This window comes from Melanaphis sacchari, unplaced genomic scaffold (genome assembly GCF_002803265.2).
Source record: "Melanaphis sacchari strain LSU unplaced genomic scaffold, SCAv2.0 Contig98_pilon_pilon, whole genome shotgun sequence".
NCBI lineage: Eukaryota > Metazoa > Arthropoda > Insecta > Hemiptera > Aphididae > Melanaphis > Melanaphis sacchari.
Genome location: NW_020271702.1, coordinates 59,809 through 73,715, shown reverse-complemented (window position 1 = coordinate 73,715; position 13,907 = coordinate 59,809). Strand labels below are relative to the sequence as shown.

Below are 13,907 nucleotides of genomic sequence, written 5' to 3'. Positions count from 1 at the left end.
TTATATGATCTTTTTTTTTATGTTAAATTTAACTATTAGATTGTATCCTTATACAATGCATAATATATTTAAATACAATATATAGTATACATAATTTATAAACAAAGATTATAAAAGACTTTTCTTACGTGGAACTTTTAAATAAAATATAAATATTTTCATTCTTAGTTGAACATATTTTCTTTAGTAGATGTCACAGTAGCGTCGACGAGAAGATTATAATCAATATCGGCCAACATGGCTAAAAAAAAAAAAATATCAATACATAAAAAATTATGCAATGCCAATTTAATAATATTAGTTAAAAGTTATTATGTACATGCAATGTGGGACCACAATTAAAATAGTTCTTATTTTTTAATGTAGAATGATGAGCATAGAAAATAATAATAGTCAAACTTTGATAATTATATAAAATGGTCACATTGGGCACACATTATACTTATGTTAGTGATATCCAAGTCAACAATATCAATAAAATACCTTTGAAACAATCACACCAAATAAAGGTGAAATAGTAGGTAATTATTTTCTATACATACTACCTTTAAGTGTTTTTTTTTTTTCCTTGAGAATTAAAAAGAATAATAATAAAAATGAAGTACTAGTACAACTCAGAAAATGTTAATAAGCTATACTTGCCTTTAGCTGTGAGAAGTTCTAAAAATGTTTCCAATGGTGACATGCGATGATGAGATGGGAAAGCTGAAGTTACACCTAGATACAAAAAATAAATTATATTAATCAGTTATAACTACCAATCACACAGAATTTAAGCGCTTAACCAGAAAGCTAAACTGTTAAGATTACCCGAATTTGATCGATATTTTACATTGCGACGGTAATTGGGAGCCCTGATAGACATACCGCCCAAAATCTCTGCGGCATGTTCTCTTGCTCTTAACATGACAGATATGGGATGAGACCATTGGTTCATTAATCGTTTAGCTCTTGAGTGCGGTAAACTCTGTAAGAGATCTAATTTTTTCAATACTCCATCTTTATTGTCTGTTATATCTGTTGAAGTATAATGTAGTAGGTAAATTAGTTATGACATAATCAAATCAACATCAGTCATTATCAGCTACCCCATCAGATATGATAAGCAATTCATATTTATTATTTAAAAAATTTTTATTTTTTTTCTATTTGTACAATAAAAACTAATAATTGTGAATGAACTAACCAAGGAGATCATTATATGATATCTAAATTTTTAAATAAGTTTTGTATATTAAAAAAAAAACATACTTTATATTACAATTAATTTTTATTTATTTTACATGAGTAGGTATTTATTTTTACTATTTTTAAGCGTTTTTTATTGCAACTTTTTTAGTTTTACTGATTAAATAATATGCATAATTTACTACAAAAAATTATCATAGTCAAATTAATCTTGCTGTTAACGTTTATCAAGTATCAATAGACCTAGGTTCTAGGTCAAACAAAAATATAAATGATTCTTAAAATTAATTTAAATTAAAAAAAATTTAAGCAATTATTTTTTTTAATTTTTACAGATTTTATATCATTAACAGTACAATGTACTGAGTATATACATTATATAAGTATATTTAATCAATGGTTTTAAACAGTCCATTTACCATACAAAGATGGTAGATTTATTCATTAAAAAAATTGTCAATACTATCAATATAGATTTGATTAAATAAGTCATCTTATCTCAACATGTAGCTATGGAGTAATTTAATACTAGGTCACATTCTTTTAATTATTAAAATATTCAAATCATACCAAAAGAGTATTGATATCATCAGTTTACTTACCAGCTAGTATTTTCTTCATAACGTCCACATTAAGCAAAAATGTGTTGCATCGAACATACTGACTAAACATCGTAGCTGACATGACTTTATACCCAAGGTATGTGATGAATGATGGAAAACCTTGAGGCAATGGGAAAGCCAATGTGTCTGCAGCATGTATGAGTCTCTGTAATACTGTTAACAGTGATTGGCGTTGTTCGTCTTCAATATTGTCACTAAAAAGCCAACAAAAAAATTAAATAAATAAATATAAACATATAATACAATAATAAAGTTAAAAGATTGAACTTTGTTTACAATTTAAAAATAGTATTTTAATTACACATCCAAAATACAAAATGTAATTCTATTTTAAACAGTGTTTACATATTATGTAAACGGGTCTGTCATTCTAAACAAATAGTTATTAATATATTGGTTTGTATATTGATATTGGTTGATAAGAATAAAAATTTATTACAAAAAACAGAAAAACAATTCATGCAAAAAAAAGATTTTAAATTTTAATCACAAATTATTTCACAGTGGAGTCAATTATTCACACTATACAATTTTTGAAGAAAAAGATGTATTTTTAAATTTTAAATTTAAATTTATTATATTATGTACTTTTAAATGTATATATATATATAATTTATTACACTTATACATATGGTATATTTATTTTATTTTTAAATAAATATAACATTTATATTCATGTTCATTGTATATTTTTAATCCTTGTTTGATTATCAACATTTCCCTTAGTCACAAATAGTGTGAATAATCTATATTCTATTGTACCAAAATAAAAGTTATTAAAAATTAGGAGGCTATATTTTATAATTAAATATCTATTATGTATTATCTATAATTAATATTATTGGTATTAGCGTACATAAGTTGGAAACCAATTTGCTTATGTAATCTTGTGTCAACACCAGCGGCCAGCGTTAAATGAGCACACAGTGATCTAGAGATCTCTAACTGAGATGAGGCATACTTGGTGGCCACAGCATGCACATGCATGGCATTGGGTTCAGACATGGACCGGTTACGCAGTTTGTTAGAACGCATTGAACTTTGTTTCAGCAAATGCATGCTCAGTTCTCGGAGGTTCTGTAAGAACACAAAGTTAAGTCACACTAAAATAAAAAATTATTATATGCTATGGTTAAGTTTAACTCACAACAGAAATGACATGTTCTTGTTTACTGGCTGCTGAAGTATCAGTTTCTATAAATGGTAATTGTACTGAAGTCGAATGAAACGAGTGAGATAGATCAGATATTGCAATATTTGCAATACTGTTAGCAAGCATCGATCCTCCGGGTGACAGAGGAGTACTACATCGAGAAAGCACTTCAGGCTGAGAAATATAAATATTAAAAATTCATTATTTTATCAAATTACTACAACAAAACTTAAAGACATTTTCAATTACCTGATAACATACTAATGATACATTAAGTTTAACTGCGACAGTCGTGTTGGAAAAACGAGGAATCTCTTGCCTCGAAGTAGCATTATCTTCTACAAAAGACCCACCAGGTAAGAGTTCCCATAATCTCGTCCACAAATCATCACGAAATGGTATCAATCTCTGTCGAGGTGACAACAACATAACCCTAGGGTTTTCTAACATTTCTTGTGAAAGAGAAAGTGTATATCCATTCACCTAATCAAAGCCAATTATTAATAATATTTTTTTGAAGTTTATAAAGAAAAAAACATAAAAAAGTAACAGATCAATAGATAAAATAAGAAAAATTTAATGAGTACAATATATTTATAAAATACAGCAAATCCTTTAAATTTAATCATGTTCTTGAAGAAAAAGTAGCACATCATTATAAGTCATAACACACTTTGGAAAAATATTGTCTATTTACCAAAAATAAGTAGTTTAGATCCAAAAAATACATAGTATATGAATACACAAATATTATAATCTATGAATATGTAGGTTAAAATTGTCACAGTACACTAACAAGGCATGACCACTCTTTAAGAAACACTGATTTAGAACTAAATAAATAGCAACATAAAAGATATGTATTTTTAATTTAAAGTGAATACAATTACCTTAACTTCTAATGGTATATTATGTTTGGATATTGTAATAGGTAAATATCTTGCAAGGCTTACAGCATCAGACAATAAGCTGCGTTTGACTTGGGCAAAAGCACTTCCCACTAATATTTCTTGCAGCAACTTTGAACAGTTAATATTTAAACCATTGTCCACAACTGAATTTAAAAGCTATATCATTTTTTCAAAAGTTATTATGACTTCAATACTAGAGTCAAATCTAAAAACATTACTTGATTAACAATATCCATATCTCGCCTGTGTACAATAAAATAGTGTAATATGGCTTGTTGATTAGTGAGTACGGCATTAGGTTGCTTAAAAGCTTCAATTAAGTGACGCTTAGTGATTTTTGTTTCAAATACAGCCATTGTAGATAAATCTATTACTGTGCCCGCAGACCCAATGGTTGTGGCAATTGTACTCTTCCAATTTCTGTTTTCATCTGCACAAGGTATAACAATATGGCAATTTGGTTCGTGATCAGGGCCTACATCCAGAAGTAATGTACACATGTTGGGGAAGTGAACCAATAAATGTTGATCTAAAATATAAGAAAAATATAATTAGCTTATTTATTAGAAAACTTTTGGTATATGATAAATATTTATCTATAAACAAAAACAGATCAATTTCTAAATAAATGAAGACAATAAAAATATGCAATTTATAATAATCAATGAACAATAAATATTTGAATATCTTAATATAGTATCTACAAATCACAAATTATTTTATCTTTTTATGCACTATTATTTCTTTAACTTTTTAACAATATAAATATTTTAATAAAATTTCATAGACACTTTATTGCATAAAGTACTCCAAAAGTATTAGTAACCAATTCATCTATTGATTGCTTATTAAGTTTAGGTAGAACTTTAAAATTGATTTCCAAATTTTACTTATTAAAGAAGTATCAAATATTTCAGTTTTTAATAGCATTAAATCACAATAAATTAATATTTAAAAAGATAAAACAAAAAATAAATTAATATAGAAACAAATGTTTTAAAATATAGCTCATAGTAATAAGTAATTAAACTCAACTAAACAAATTATATTTTTAGAAAATACTTTCATTACTAATAAAACACACCATGCAAAATATTTGAGATACAGATTTAAATACTTTCATGCAATTACTGAAAACTTTATTGACAATATTTTATGTAATAAATTAACAATAAAAAAAACCTCACACATTTTTAATATAAGTCATAATTTAGAGAACATTCAAAAGTTAAAAATTTGAAACTACCTCCTTGCATAGTGAATATTGGACGAGACTCATATGCACGAACCATAGGTACACCAGCTATATTGCAATGTACTACGCTGCCGTGGTGCAAAAGAGTAACGGAAAAAGCCAAATACACTGTTCTTAAATGATCATTAGCCAACGGAGCACTAACTCCCTAAAATTAATAATATTCATTTTCATACCTAAGTGAACCACTTATATATAACAATTTATTGATTAATTGATGTAAATTCACCATTCCAAAAAAATCAGATAAAACAAGTAATAGTAAAAGTACAGATTATTTTCCTTCTTCGCACAAAAATGATAAATTTAAAAATGAGTTTTTTATTTTGAAAACATTTCTTACAAATACCTTAAGTAGATAAAATATTTCAGTTTTTATAACCAATCATTTTAAAAACTAGAATACTAAAATATAGAAAATATAGAATTAGTATTTAGTAATAGTTAATATTTCTTATAAATATTGGATATTGGTAAAAAATAAAAATAAAATGTTAAATTGCAATATAGTTATAAAAATATAAAACAATAGGTTACATACTTGATATAAATAATAATGACAAACTGCAACAAATCCTCGTGCATCCGACAACACTCGGACATCTAACATACTGTCATGAACACACAATGGTACAGGAATATCAAAATAACCATTCGAAAGATTTTCAGCTGTTCTCTTTCTGTTTGGCAGGTTTAATGGGACATTTAACTAAAATATTTTTTAACATTGAAATTATAACTAAAAACAACTATACTACATCAAATATACTAAATAAATACCACAGTTTCATGTTGAGGTTCATCATGAAATTGTAAAGCAGAGAGACTAGCTTCATCTGAATTACTGTTAGCCATATTTGAATAATGAATGTAAAATAAACATTGATACTGAGGTTCCCATTGAGCCCATGAAAATTGATTCACAACTTGATCTTGCTTTTTTATATTTAAATGGTTCTAAAAATTACAATAAAACTCAATAAAATAATTATATAGTAAATAAAAGGCAAACTATAAAATAATGTTTAGCATGCTATTATGAAAACTGTTCACCTTTACAATATCAGTTTCCTCCACTTGATAAAGTGTTATAGCTAAATTTAAGCAATATTAATTTTCTATCAGTTGTTAGATTTCGATTGTTTTTCAATTGAATAATCTCATGAATGAAATTATAAGTATAAAATATTTTAAAACAAAATAACTTACATGTTTCATGAATAAATACTAAAAAGCGATCATTGTCTGGCTGTTTACGTTTTCTATATAAAAATTGAATCATGGTTTGGCGACGATTGTTAACATTTAAATCAACTGGATCAAAATCAGGATATTCAAGGTGGATAATAAAAACACGATAATATTCCATACAGTCTTCAAATGATTCTTTGGTTACATAGCCTGAAAGTAAATATTTAAAATAAAATTCATTGATGTCTAACAAAAGTAATAGTATTACCAAGAATTGAATTTTTATAATTGATTGAAGCTTGAACAATATTCACCAAATGCTTAAACTTAATTAAAACCTGAAAATTAAATAATTTAAAATAAATTATTTTGTTTTATATAATTATACCTATATGAAAAACTTATCATAATTTAGAGAATAATTATTAATTTTTATGGGGATTTCATTACTTGATTAACTACAATTTACAAATTTATATAAATTTATAACGTATTAGTAAATTATTACTACATACAATTATCAAGTTCAAAAAATATCTTATCAGTTAAAAAAAAAAAAATAGTATAGAAGTAAAAAATTAAGATAGATTTAGACAATCTGGTATTGTTAGAAATTATAAAAATAAATAGTATACATTAAACTGTGTACTTTTAGAGTATGTATCAATGAAAATATTTTTGTAAACTCTATTCATTGGAATAATAGTACAGTAGAGTCGCATTAATCAGAACATACTTGAGATTTAATGCTTCGCAATATTTAGAAACAAACGTTCATCAGTTGTATGTCATACACTCATACCACATAATGATCATTTTACACTGCATATTTGTAATACATTTATTAAAATGGTCTCATGAGGGGCTGTATTTATAAAACAAATAAATATAGTTAACCAATCTATGAGTTAGTTATAGACAAAACAGTTGTTAAAGTATTAATATATTAATTATACCAAAAACGTGCACTCCAAAGAATTTGAAAATTTGATTCAATTATTTTAGTGGTATACAGATCTATTGTAGGTACTCTAAATATTTTTTTGTTAGGGGGGAAGGACCCTTAACTGGCTAAAAACAAGAGATTCTTATTGGTTATTGCAACTATCTAAATAATTTTTCAGTGAACTTAATTTTGTTATGTGACTGCCGACTACCACCAGTTAATATCATAAATAATAAGTACAGTAAAAAGACATTTCAGAAATATTGCATCCCTAGTAGACCACAGCAGTAATAACATCTAATTGATCTCACTTGTATTTTTTTGATGGTGTAAAAAAACAATCCAACTGCGGTACAAGATCCTCCTTGACCACTTAAGTTCCAACAGAGAATAAACTCTCCATTTTGTTCTTGTCCCAAAATTTTGCAATTGGTAATATCTATTTCATACATTAAAGAAATTAGTAAAATGTTAGGTACACTAGTGCATACAGAAAAATTGTGAATTAACTACTCGCAAGGCATTTAGCCCTTACCTTTAATATCAACCTCTAACAAATGAGATACTACACTGGGAATATCCAACACTTTTTGTAATATTGAAGTCATTGTCTTTGTCTGTATTAAGCTAATTAAATAAACGAACAATTAACTATTTAGTAGCTCAATGCTAAATGAATAATATTAATTTTCATTATTGGAACACATCTATATAGATTTATAACAAGTCACCTAAAAATGTAAATAATATTTAAAACAATACGAATAATAAGTAAGTTTAAAATATAAAACAACTTCTTTTAAAATAAGAAAAGCTTACAGTTTAGTTTAAGTACTTACAAATTAATAATTATCGTATTATTAACTTTTATGAATAGATGAACATTTCTAAAATCTAAATAAACAAAACACCACTAGGTAAAATTTAATTTTTATCAATTTTGATATCAGTATCACAAGTTATAATAAATTGGTTGATATTTGGAGATATAATATCTGATATCAACTCGACGTCGAGATTGACACTATCATTAGTGCATGATCATCATTTATATTAAGTTTTTAAGCATTTATTATAATAATTATTGAAAGTAGTAAATGTAGCAAATAAATCGTCTATATTGAGGGAGAATTATGTTTCACAAAAACTAAATGAATCACATTTAAATAATTTACTGAGAAAAAAATGTTTACAGCGGTTTGAAAACAAACGTAAATGTAAATGCGTATTACGATGGATTACCTAATAGGTTTAATTTTTTCCAAAAACTTTTTATTTATTAAACTTGAGTATTTAATTACTATAATAATATAAATATATTTACCGCATTGTATATAATTTAAAATTTAATAATATCTTTCTGTAAATACCGTAAAATAATAAAAATAGGTCGTAAAATAATAAAAATAGGTTCATAGTACCTATAAATAGATAATATTTTAAAATAAATAAAAAATATAATTGCGTATAGTGAAATTCATAATTATATAATACACGTAATAATCCCCACGAATAATGTTTTTGATTTATAACAAAATAATAATTAACATCTTTATTTATCGTTCCAATAAGTAATTTCGTCCAAATTTAAACTTAAAATGTCTATAAAAAAATATTTATATCTGTTTTTAGATTTTTAAGGTTTTAGTATAAGCTATTTATAATTAATATTGTATTACATTTTCAAGATTTAGATACAAAACAAAAATTTTTTATGATTTTTTAACTACAAAATAATTTTAAATTGTTTGCAATTTTGACGAATTTTGTTAAAATTTTAACTTTAAATGCATACAAAACAATTTGTACTTATGTAATTTTAACATCTTGATAAAAATATAGAAAATAATGTAGGTGGAATCTTACATTCTTACATTATACATTTTCAAGAACTTTGACTCGGTAAATCATTTTTATAGATATTAATTGAAAAAAACTAAAATATATTGAACATTTTTCATGCCAATAAAATGCTAAATAGTCAAAGAATTTTAAAAATTTTGATAATATAACTATAACATAAGAAAAATTTCAAGTATCTACTCTAAATTCTCGTTGTTCCTTAATTTTTTTTTTTGTAACTATGAAAAAAAGTACTAACTAGAAATTTTGACCCTCTTAAAAAACCAACTAGATCCAACTTGTTATCGGAATCGGAAACTATCGCCATTTTTGAAATCAAATCATTTCATCGACTTCTTATTGTATTTACAAACGCAGAAAAAAAAACCCATTCACATCAATACATCACTGTAAAATCAATATATCATCGCTCCGCTCGAAACCTAAAAATAGTTAATAGTTAATACCTATTTAATGATTTAAGCACTTTAAAGACAATTTATTATTACTAGTAATTACTATAGTTGACAGTTATGTTGCACACAAAAATGTTAAGAGATAAATGGATAAATGAATAATAAAATATTGATATGTTTAATGATTTTAAACAAAGCGTTATACATTTCCGTTGCACATTTAATACTTACTCAAAGTCGATGTTAAAAGTTATAACTGACTCGTTGAAAAATTTGGTAAAGCTGTGCGAGTATTAAAATTTTAACCAACGTTACTGCTGGCGAACTACACTCGACGATGATGAAGCAGTATAGTGGTCGACATGTGTACGTCGCTATTTTACAAAAATAATGTACAGCATGCAATATATAACCCAGTCCACTGATTTATTGAATTGTTGAATTTTTCTCATAAACGACTCGTTTGTATTTATCAAATTTTTTTTATCGAGAGATGAAATTAATCGTCACGGTAGAAATGTAATCTTCAGATGTACAAAACAATAGATTTACGCTTCGACAATAATACATTTTATGAAATAAGACGTAAGAATGTAAGATTATCAATTTTTAAAACTACAGATCGTAGTAGATTTACTACCCCTTGTAAGTAATACACACGCAACTATATAAGCAGTATTCTTGTCATCGGTTTACCGCGTTTTTTCTTTATCAGAAAGTGATAAATTGAACGTTTCATAATTTACAGTAGACATCTTCGTGATAATAATTTGTTATTTTCATCAAAATGGTAAAATGCCTTATAAAAATATCAGCTTTTGGAATTTGTAATAACGGTTTAGTCTTTAGTGTTATAAAAATGAATTCTGTATCGATTGATTGTGTTATTTAAGACTATTAAGCCATGATTGGGAATTTTTATTGTCAATTTATACATTTACACTAAGTACATAACAACAATAGATTTTTTTTCGTATCGACATATAGCTGGTATGTTGCATTTTTTTTTTTATAATATCATCTTTATATGTATTGTTTATCATTTTTAAATTATTATTTCAGACTAATATGTACAGAAATATAAAACCTCATTACTTCTCAATTGATGCCATTATGGCTGCTCAAGAAAAAATTCAATGTTCGTTTATTAAAAAGGTCGAACATGTTGGTAAGTTTTTGTTTTTTTGTTTGTATTATTTTAAGCTATGGTTTTCTCTTGTATATCAGCTATAATTAGCTAAGTATGAGTTGTTTTTATCAATTAAGTTGTCAGCTAAAGAGTAAAAATCATATTTTTAAATTGTAGAATTAGTTTAAAGTTCATTAACTGATTAAATAGGTACTCTTTTTAAAATTTTCATATTTCTAGTATTATTTAAAGGCTATAGCTCTAAATTATAATGACTACATTAGTGTGATATTATTTGATCATTTAAATACAATGTTTTACAATAAATTTGTAATTCTAATAAATAATATAACATTTTTATAATAAAAAAGAAAATTAAATAGTTTTTTTCTTTTTAATTTATGAAAAATGTATTTAATTTAATACCATTTGTTTAGTTATTAATTATTACATATGTGCACTTTAAAAAAAAATATATTACATGTTTCGTAAAATATTAGTGCGACTTCATAATTGTTTAAATAATAAATAAATAAGTACTACTAGTACTAGTATTAGAAAAAAAGGATTAGAATTTATGTTATATACTTCAAACTCTTCAAACCTACCAGGCTCAGATTGAGCCGGCCATATTAAGAAAATCTTGATGAGCCGCTCAAAGTATAGGCTGGTTATAAGTTTGATTATAATTTTATTTTTTTATAAAAATGATAAATTAGTACAAACATTTGTAGAAAATATATTGTATAAATTCAATTATTAAATCCTATAGTACTATACTAATAATCAAACATTAGAAATTCTAAAACTCGGTTGCCACCAAATGCAGCCAGCAGTAAAATAAAATATAGGTAATAATTTTCATATGTATTATTCTAGATTTTTTAGATTCAATTTACTCTGATAAAGATGAAGAATCTGATCCAAAAATTGAACTTCCCTTGTGGATGGTTAAAGTGTTTTTAGTAGGAAAATCAATTCAGTTTGAAATGCCCAAAGCATATAATGAAATTTACAGGTATATTTATTAAGTGTATTATTAAATTATTATGTTTTAGCTTAAACTGTGTTCAAACATTTATGTTTAATTTTAGGGGTGTCTTAACAGCTGATGCAAACGTAGTCGATTTATTCAAATTGTGTAAGCATTTCTATTTGTTTGGAAAATTTTTGTCTCAATTAGAACATCGAGAAGCATATGAAGTCAGAAGAACTCTTATTCAAGTAATAATAATACAATTAAATAATCTATCATGAAATATCCAGATAAAATTATATAAATATATTATTTATTTATTTGTTTTTGTTCTTATGTAGACATTCATTGACAGATTTAAACAGACCATGGATTGGGCACAGAATATAGATGACAATCAGCCATGCTTTAATAGACTTGACTGTCTCGAGAGGTTGATATTTAATGATGCTCGAGTAGCACAGCAACATTTAAATACATATTTAACTGAAGGATCAGGTCAAATGGAAATCGCTGCTATGATATTGAATTACAGAAAACGAAAAATTCATGAAAGTCGTGTACTAGATTAAAAATAAAATAATTTGTTTGGAAGATGCTAATAAAGTTGTGTTAAGTAACCAAAGTAAATTGTGATACAAATGAACATAATGGAATTGTAATTGTTTAATAAGATATTCATAGTAAAATTAATTGTAATTAAATTTTTTTATCAAAATAGAAGCTTTTATTTTATTTATATTATCAAAGGGACAAAGACTATTAATAGTAGATAACCACGGTTGTGCTTATGGCACATATCTGTAGCAAGTAATAATGTATATGGCGATACTAGGAGTATTAACTTACTTAAAATAATTTTTTCTATGACTCATGCCAGACTATAATTAAAAATAATAATACTGTTCGTGTAATCTGTAAGTGCCAGAGGTGGAACTACATACAGCATCATATTGTTATACCTAAGCCTAAACATGGTTTAGTAGACTTGCGATGAGTTCAATATAAAAAATTAGCAAGCTAAAAAAATTAATTTATCACTGTTGATCGAAACAAAAAAAAAAAAATGACTCATTGTTATTTCCTATATTATCAACTTTTTATTGATAAATATACTGACCAACAGTCTATGTTTAGTGAATAGGGTATAAGATATAATATGGCATTTAAAGAAATATTCATAGACCTGAATAAATGCAATTCTGTTTCTGGTAACTGTGCTTGTATACTAAAGTTATTTTTGATGTGTGATGACACTTGAAGTACTTGCAACTTGCATTGTATTTCAATTAATCAAATAAATTTATTTTAATTTTCTTTTATTAGTACTTATCATTTTAATGATTTATATCCTTAAGCCAAATAATGGTATGCAAAACATATAGTGCATCAACTAATCATCTAACACTTGGATAAAAAATCAATAAAAGTAGTCCTATAGTGTTTTCTCCGGTAAATCTGTGAACAAGTTTTGTATTATATAAGCATTTAGTTAATATAACAGTAGACAATTTCAAAATATATATGTAAAGTGTGTTGAGATTTCAGAATACCTCTTTTGGAATGAAGTTCAGCTAGTTGTGTTCCACACAATGCTTTCTGTTTTTTTTTTTTTTTTGAAAGGGGATATTTTCAGCTTAAAGAACAGTCTAACATCACAATTCAATCAACATAAATCATTAAAATTAGCTTAAATGATTAAACAAAAAATTTCAACTGGTGATTTGTGTATGATAAGCAATAATAATATTTAATTTTTTTTTTTTGTAAATCTGATAAAATATTTATTATAATATACATTACACTACTACAATGAAGTTTATTTCAATATAACTTATTCTTTAAAAATGATAGTATTAAAATAGTGCGTGTTTTGTTCTTGAATAGCTTCTATAAGATAATAAAATATACAATTGAAATAAAAACAATAACGCAATATACAGATCAATAATAATAATAATAATAAAAATAATAATCGTTGATATACAAACTTTAAATAAAAAAAAAAAAGAATTTCCTTTAAAAGTTATAAATATGTTCTTATTATCTATGCCTTACTTACGTATAAATTATTAAAACATATAGAATATAGGGTTTCAAATAAAAGTATAAATTACAATTTTCTTATTTGTTTTAATTAAAAATGTAATAAAAAATTATCAATCATATATAAAACGACTGAATTATTATACATAAGTTTACCTGCCTATACCTAATGTCAATGTACAAAATAGCTATACAATATAGTTGGGACAGTATTTTTAATACACACACATA

The 13,907-nt window shown here is 25.2% G+C and overlaps 2 protein-coding genes across 5 annotated transcripts; one reads left to right on the top strand and one right to left on the bottom strand.

The window, feature by feature from the left end:
• Positions 1–80: 80 nt before the first annotated feature.
• Positions 81–8,126, bottom strand: LOC112603153 (protein pigeon). Of its 3 annotated transcripts, none has more exons than XM_025351597.1 (18): positions 8,107–8,126; positions 7,803–7,998; positions 7,579–7,706; positions 6,590–6,659; positions 6,340–6,531; positions 6,184–6,224; positions 5,911–6,087; positions 5,672–5,839; positions 5,122–5,278; positions 4,094–4,404; positions 3,855–4,031; positions 3,214–3,447; positions 2,959–3,138; positions 2,668–2,888; positions 1,791–2,005; positions 811–1,017; positions 643–717; positions 81–241 (listed from the first exon to the last, which is right to left on the bottom strand). In XM_025351597.1, exons 2-18 carry the CDS (start codon positions 7,873–7,875, stop codon positions 165–167), a joined length of 2,703 nt encoding a protein of 900 aa, XP_025207382.1. In that variant the 5' UTR covers positions 7,876–7,998; positions 8,107–8,126; the 3' UTR covers positions 81–164. The 3 variants fall into 3 exon arrangements, with proteins under 3 accessions (XP_025207382.1, XP_025207383.1, XP_025207384.1); XM_025351598.1 differs by having other exon boundaries at positions 7,803–7,894; positions 8,107–8,123; XM_025351599.1 differs by lacking the exons at positions 6,184–6,224; positions 6,590–6,659; positions 7,579–7,706; positions 7,803–7,998; positions 8,107–8,126 and having other exon boundaries at positions 83–241; positions 6,340–6,428.
• A 2,178-nt stretch (positions 8,127–10,304) lies between these two features.
• Positions 10,305–12,322, top strand: LOC112603154 (DNA replication complex GINS protein PSF3). 2 transcript variants are annotated; one of them, XM_025351600.1, is made up of 5 exons: positions 10,305–10,515; positions 10,588–10,693; positions 11,534–11,672; positions 11,749–11,878; positions 11,972–12,202. In XM_025351600.1, exons 2-5 carry the CDS (start codon positions 10,594–10,596, stop codon positions 12,200–12,202), a joined length of 600 nt encoding a protein of 199 aa, XP_025207385.1. In that variant the 5' UTR covers positions 10,305–10,515; positions 10,588–10,593. The 2 variants fall into 2 exon arrangements, with proteins under 2 accessions (XP_025207385.1, XP_025207386.1); XM_025351601.1 differs by lacking the exon at positions 10,305–10,515 and having other exon boundaries at positions 10,594–10,693; positions 11,972–12,322.
• The last annotated feature ends 1,585 nt before the right edge of the window (positions 12,323–13,907 follow it).

Coding starts and splice junctions, on each gene's coding strand:
- LOC112603153 (XM_025351597.1), bottom strand. CDS start 7,875: ATGACTTCAATATTACAAAAAGTGTTGGATATTCCCAGTGTAGTATCT. Junction 5,840..5,910: donor AACCTCAACATGAAACTGTG/GTATTTATTTAG, acceptor AAAATATTTTAG/TTAAATGTCCCATTAAACCT. Junction 1,018..1,790: donor TATGAAGAAAATACTAGCTG/GTAAGTAAACTG, acceptor ATACTTCAACAG/ATATAACAGACAATAAAGAT.
- LOC112603154 (XM_025351601.1), top strand. CDS start 10,594: ATGTACAGAAATATAAAACCTCATTACTTCTCAATTGATGCCATTATG. Junction 11,673..11,748: donor GCATATAATGAAATTTACAG/GTATATTTATTA, acceptor GTTTAATTTTAG/GGGTGTCTTAACAGCTGATG. Junction 11,879..11,971: donor TCAGAAGAACTCTTATTCAA/GTAATAATAATA, acceptor GTTCTTATGTAG/ACATTCATTGACAGATTTAA.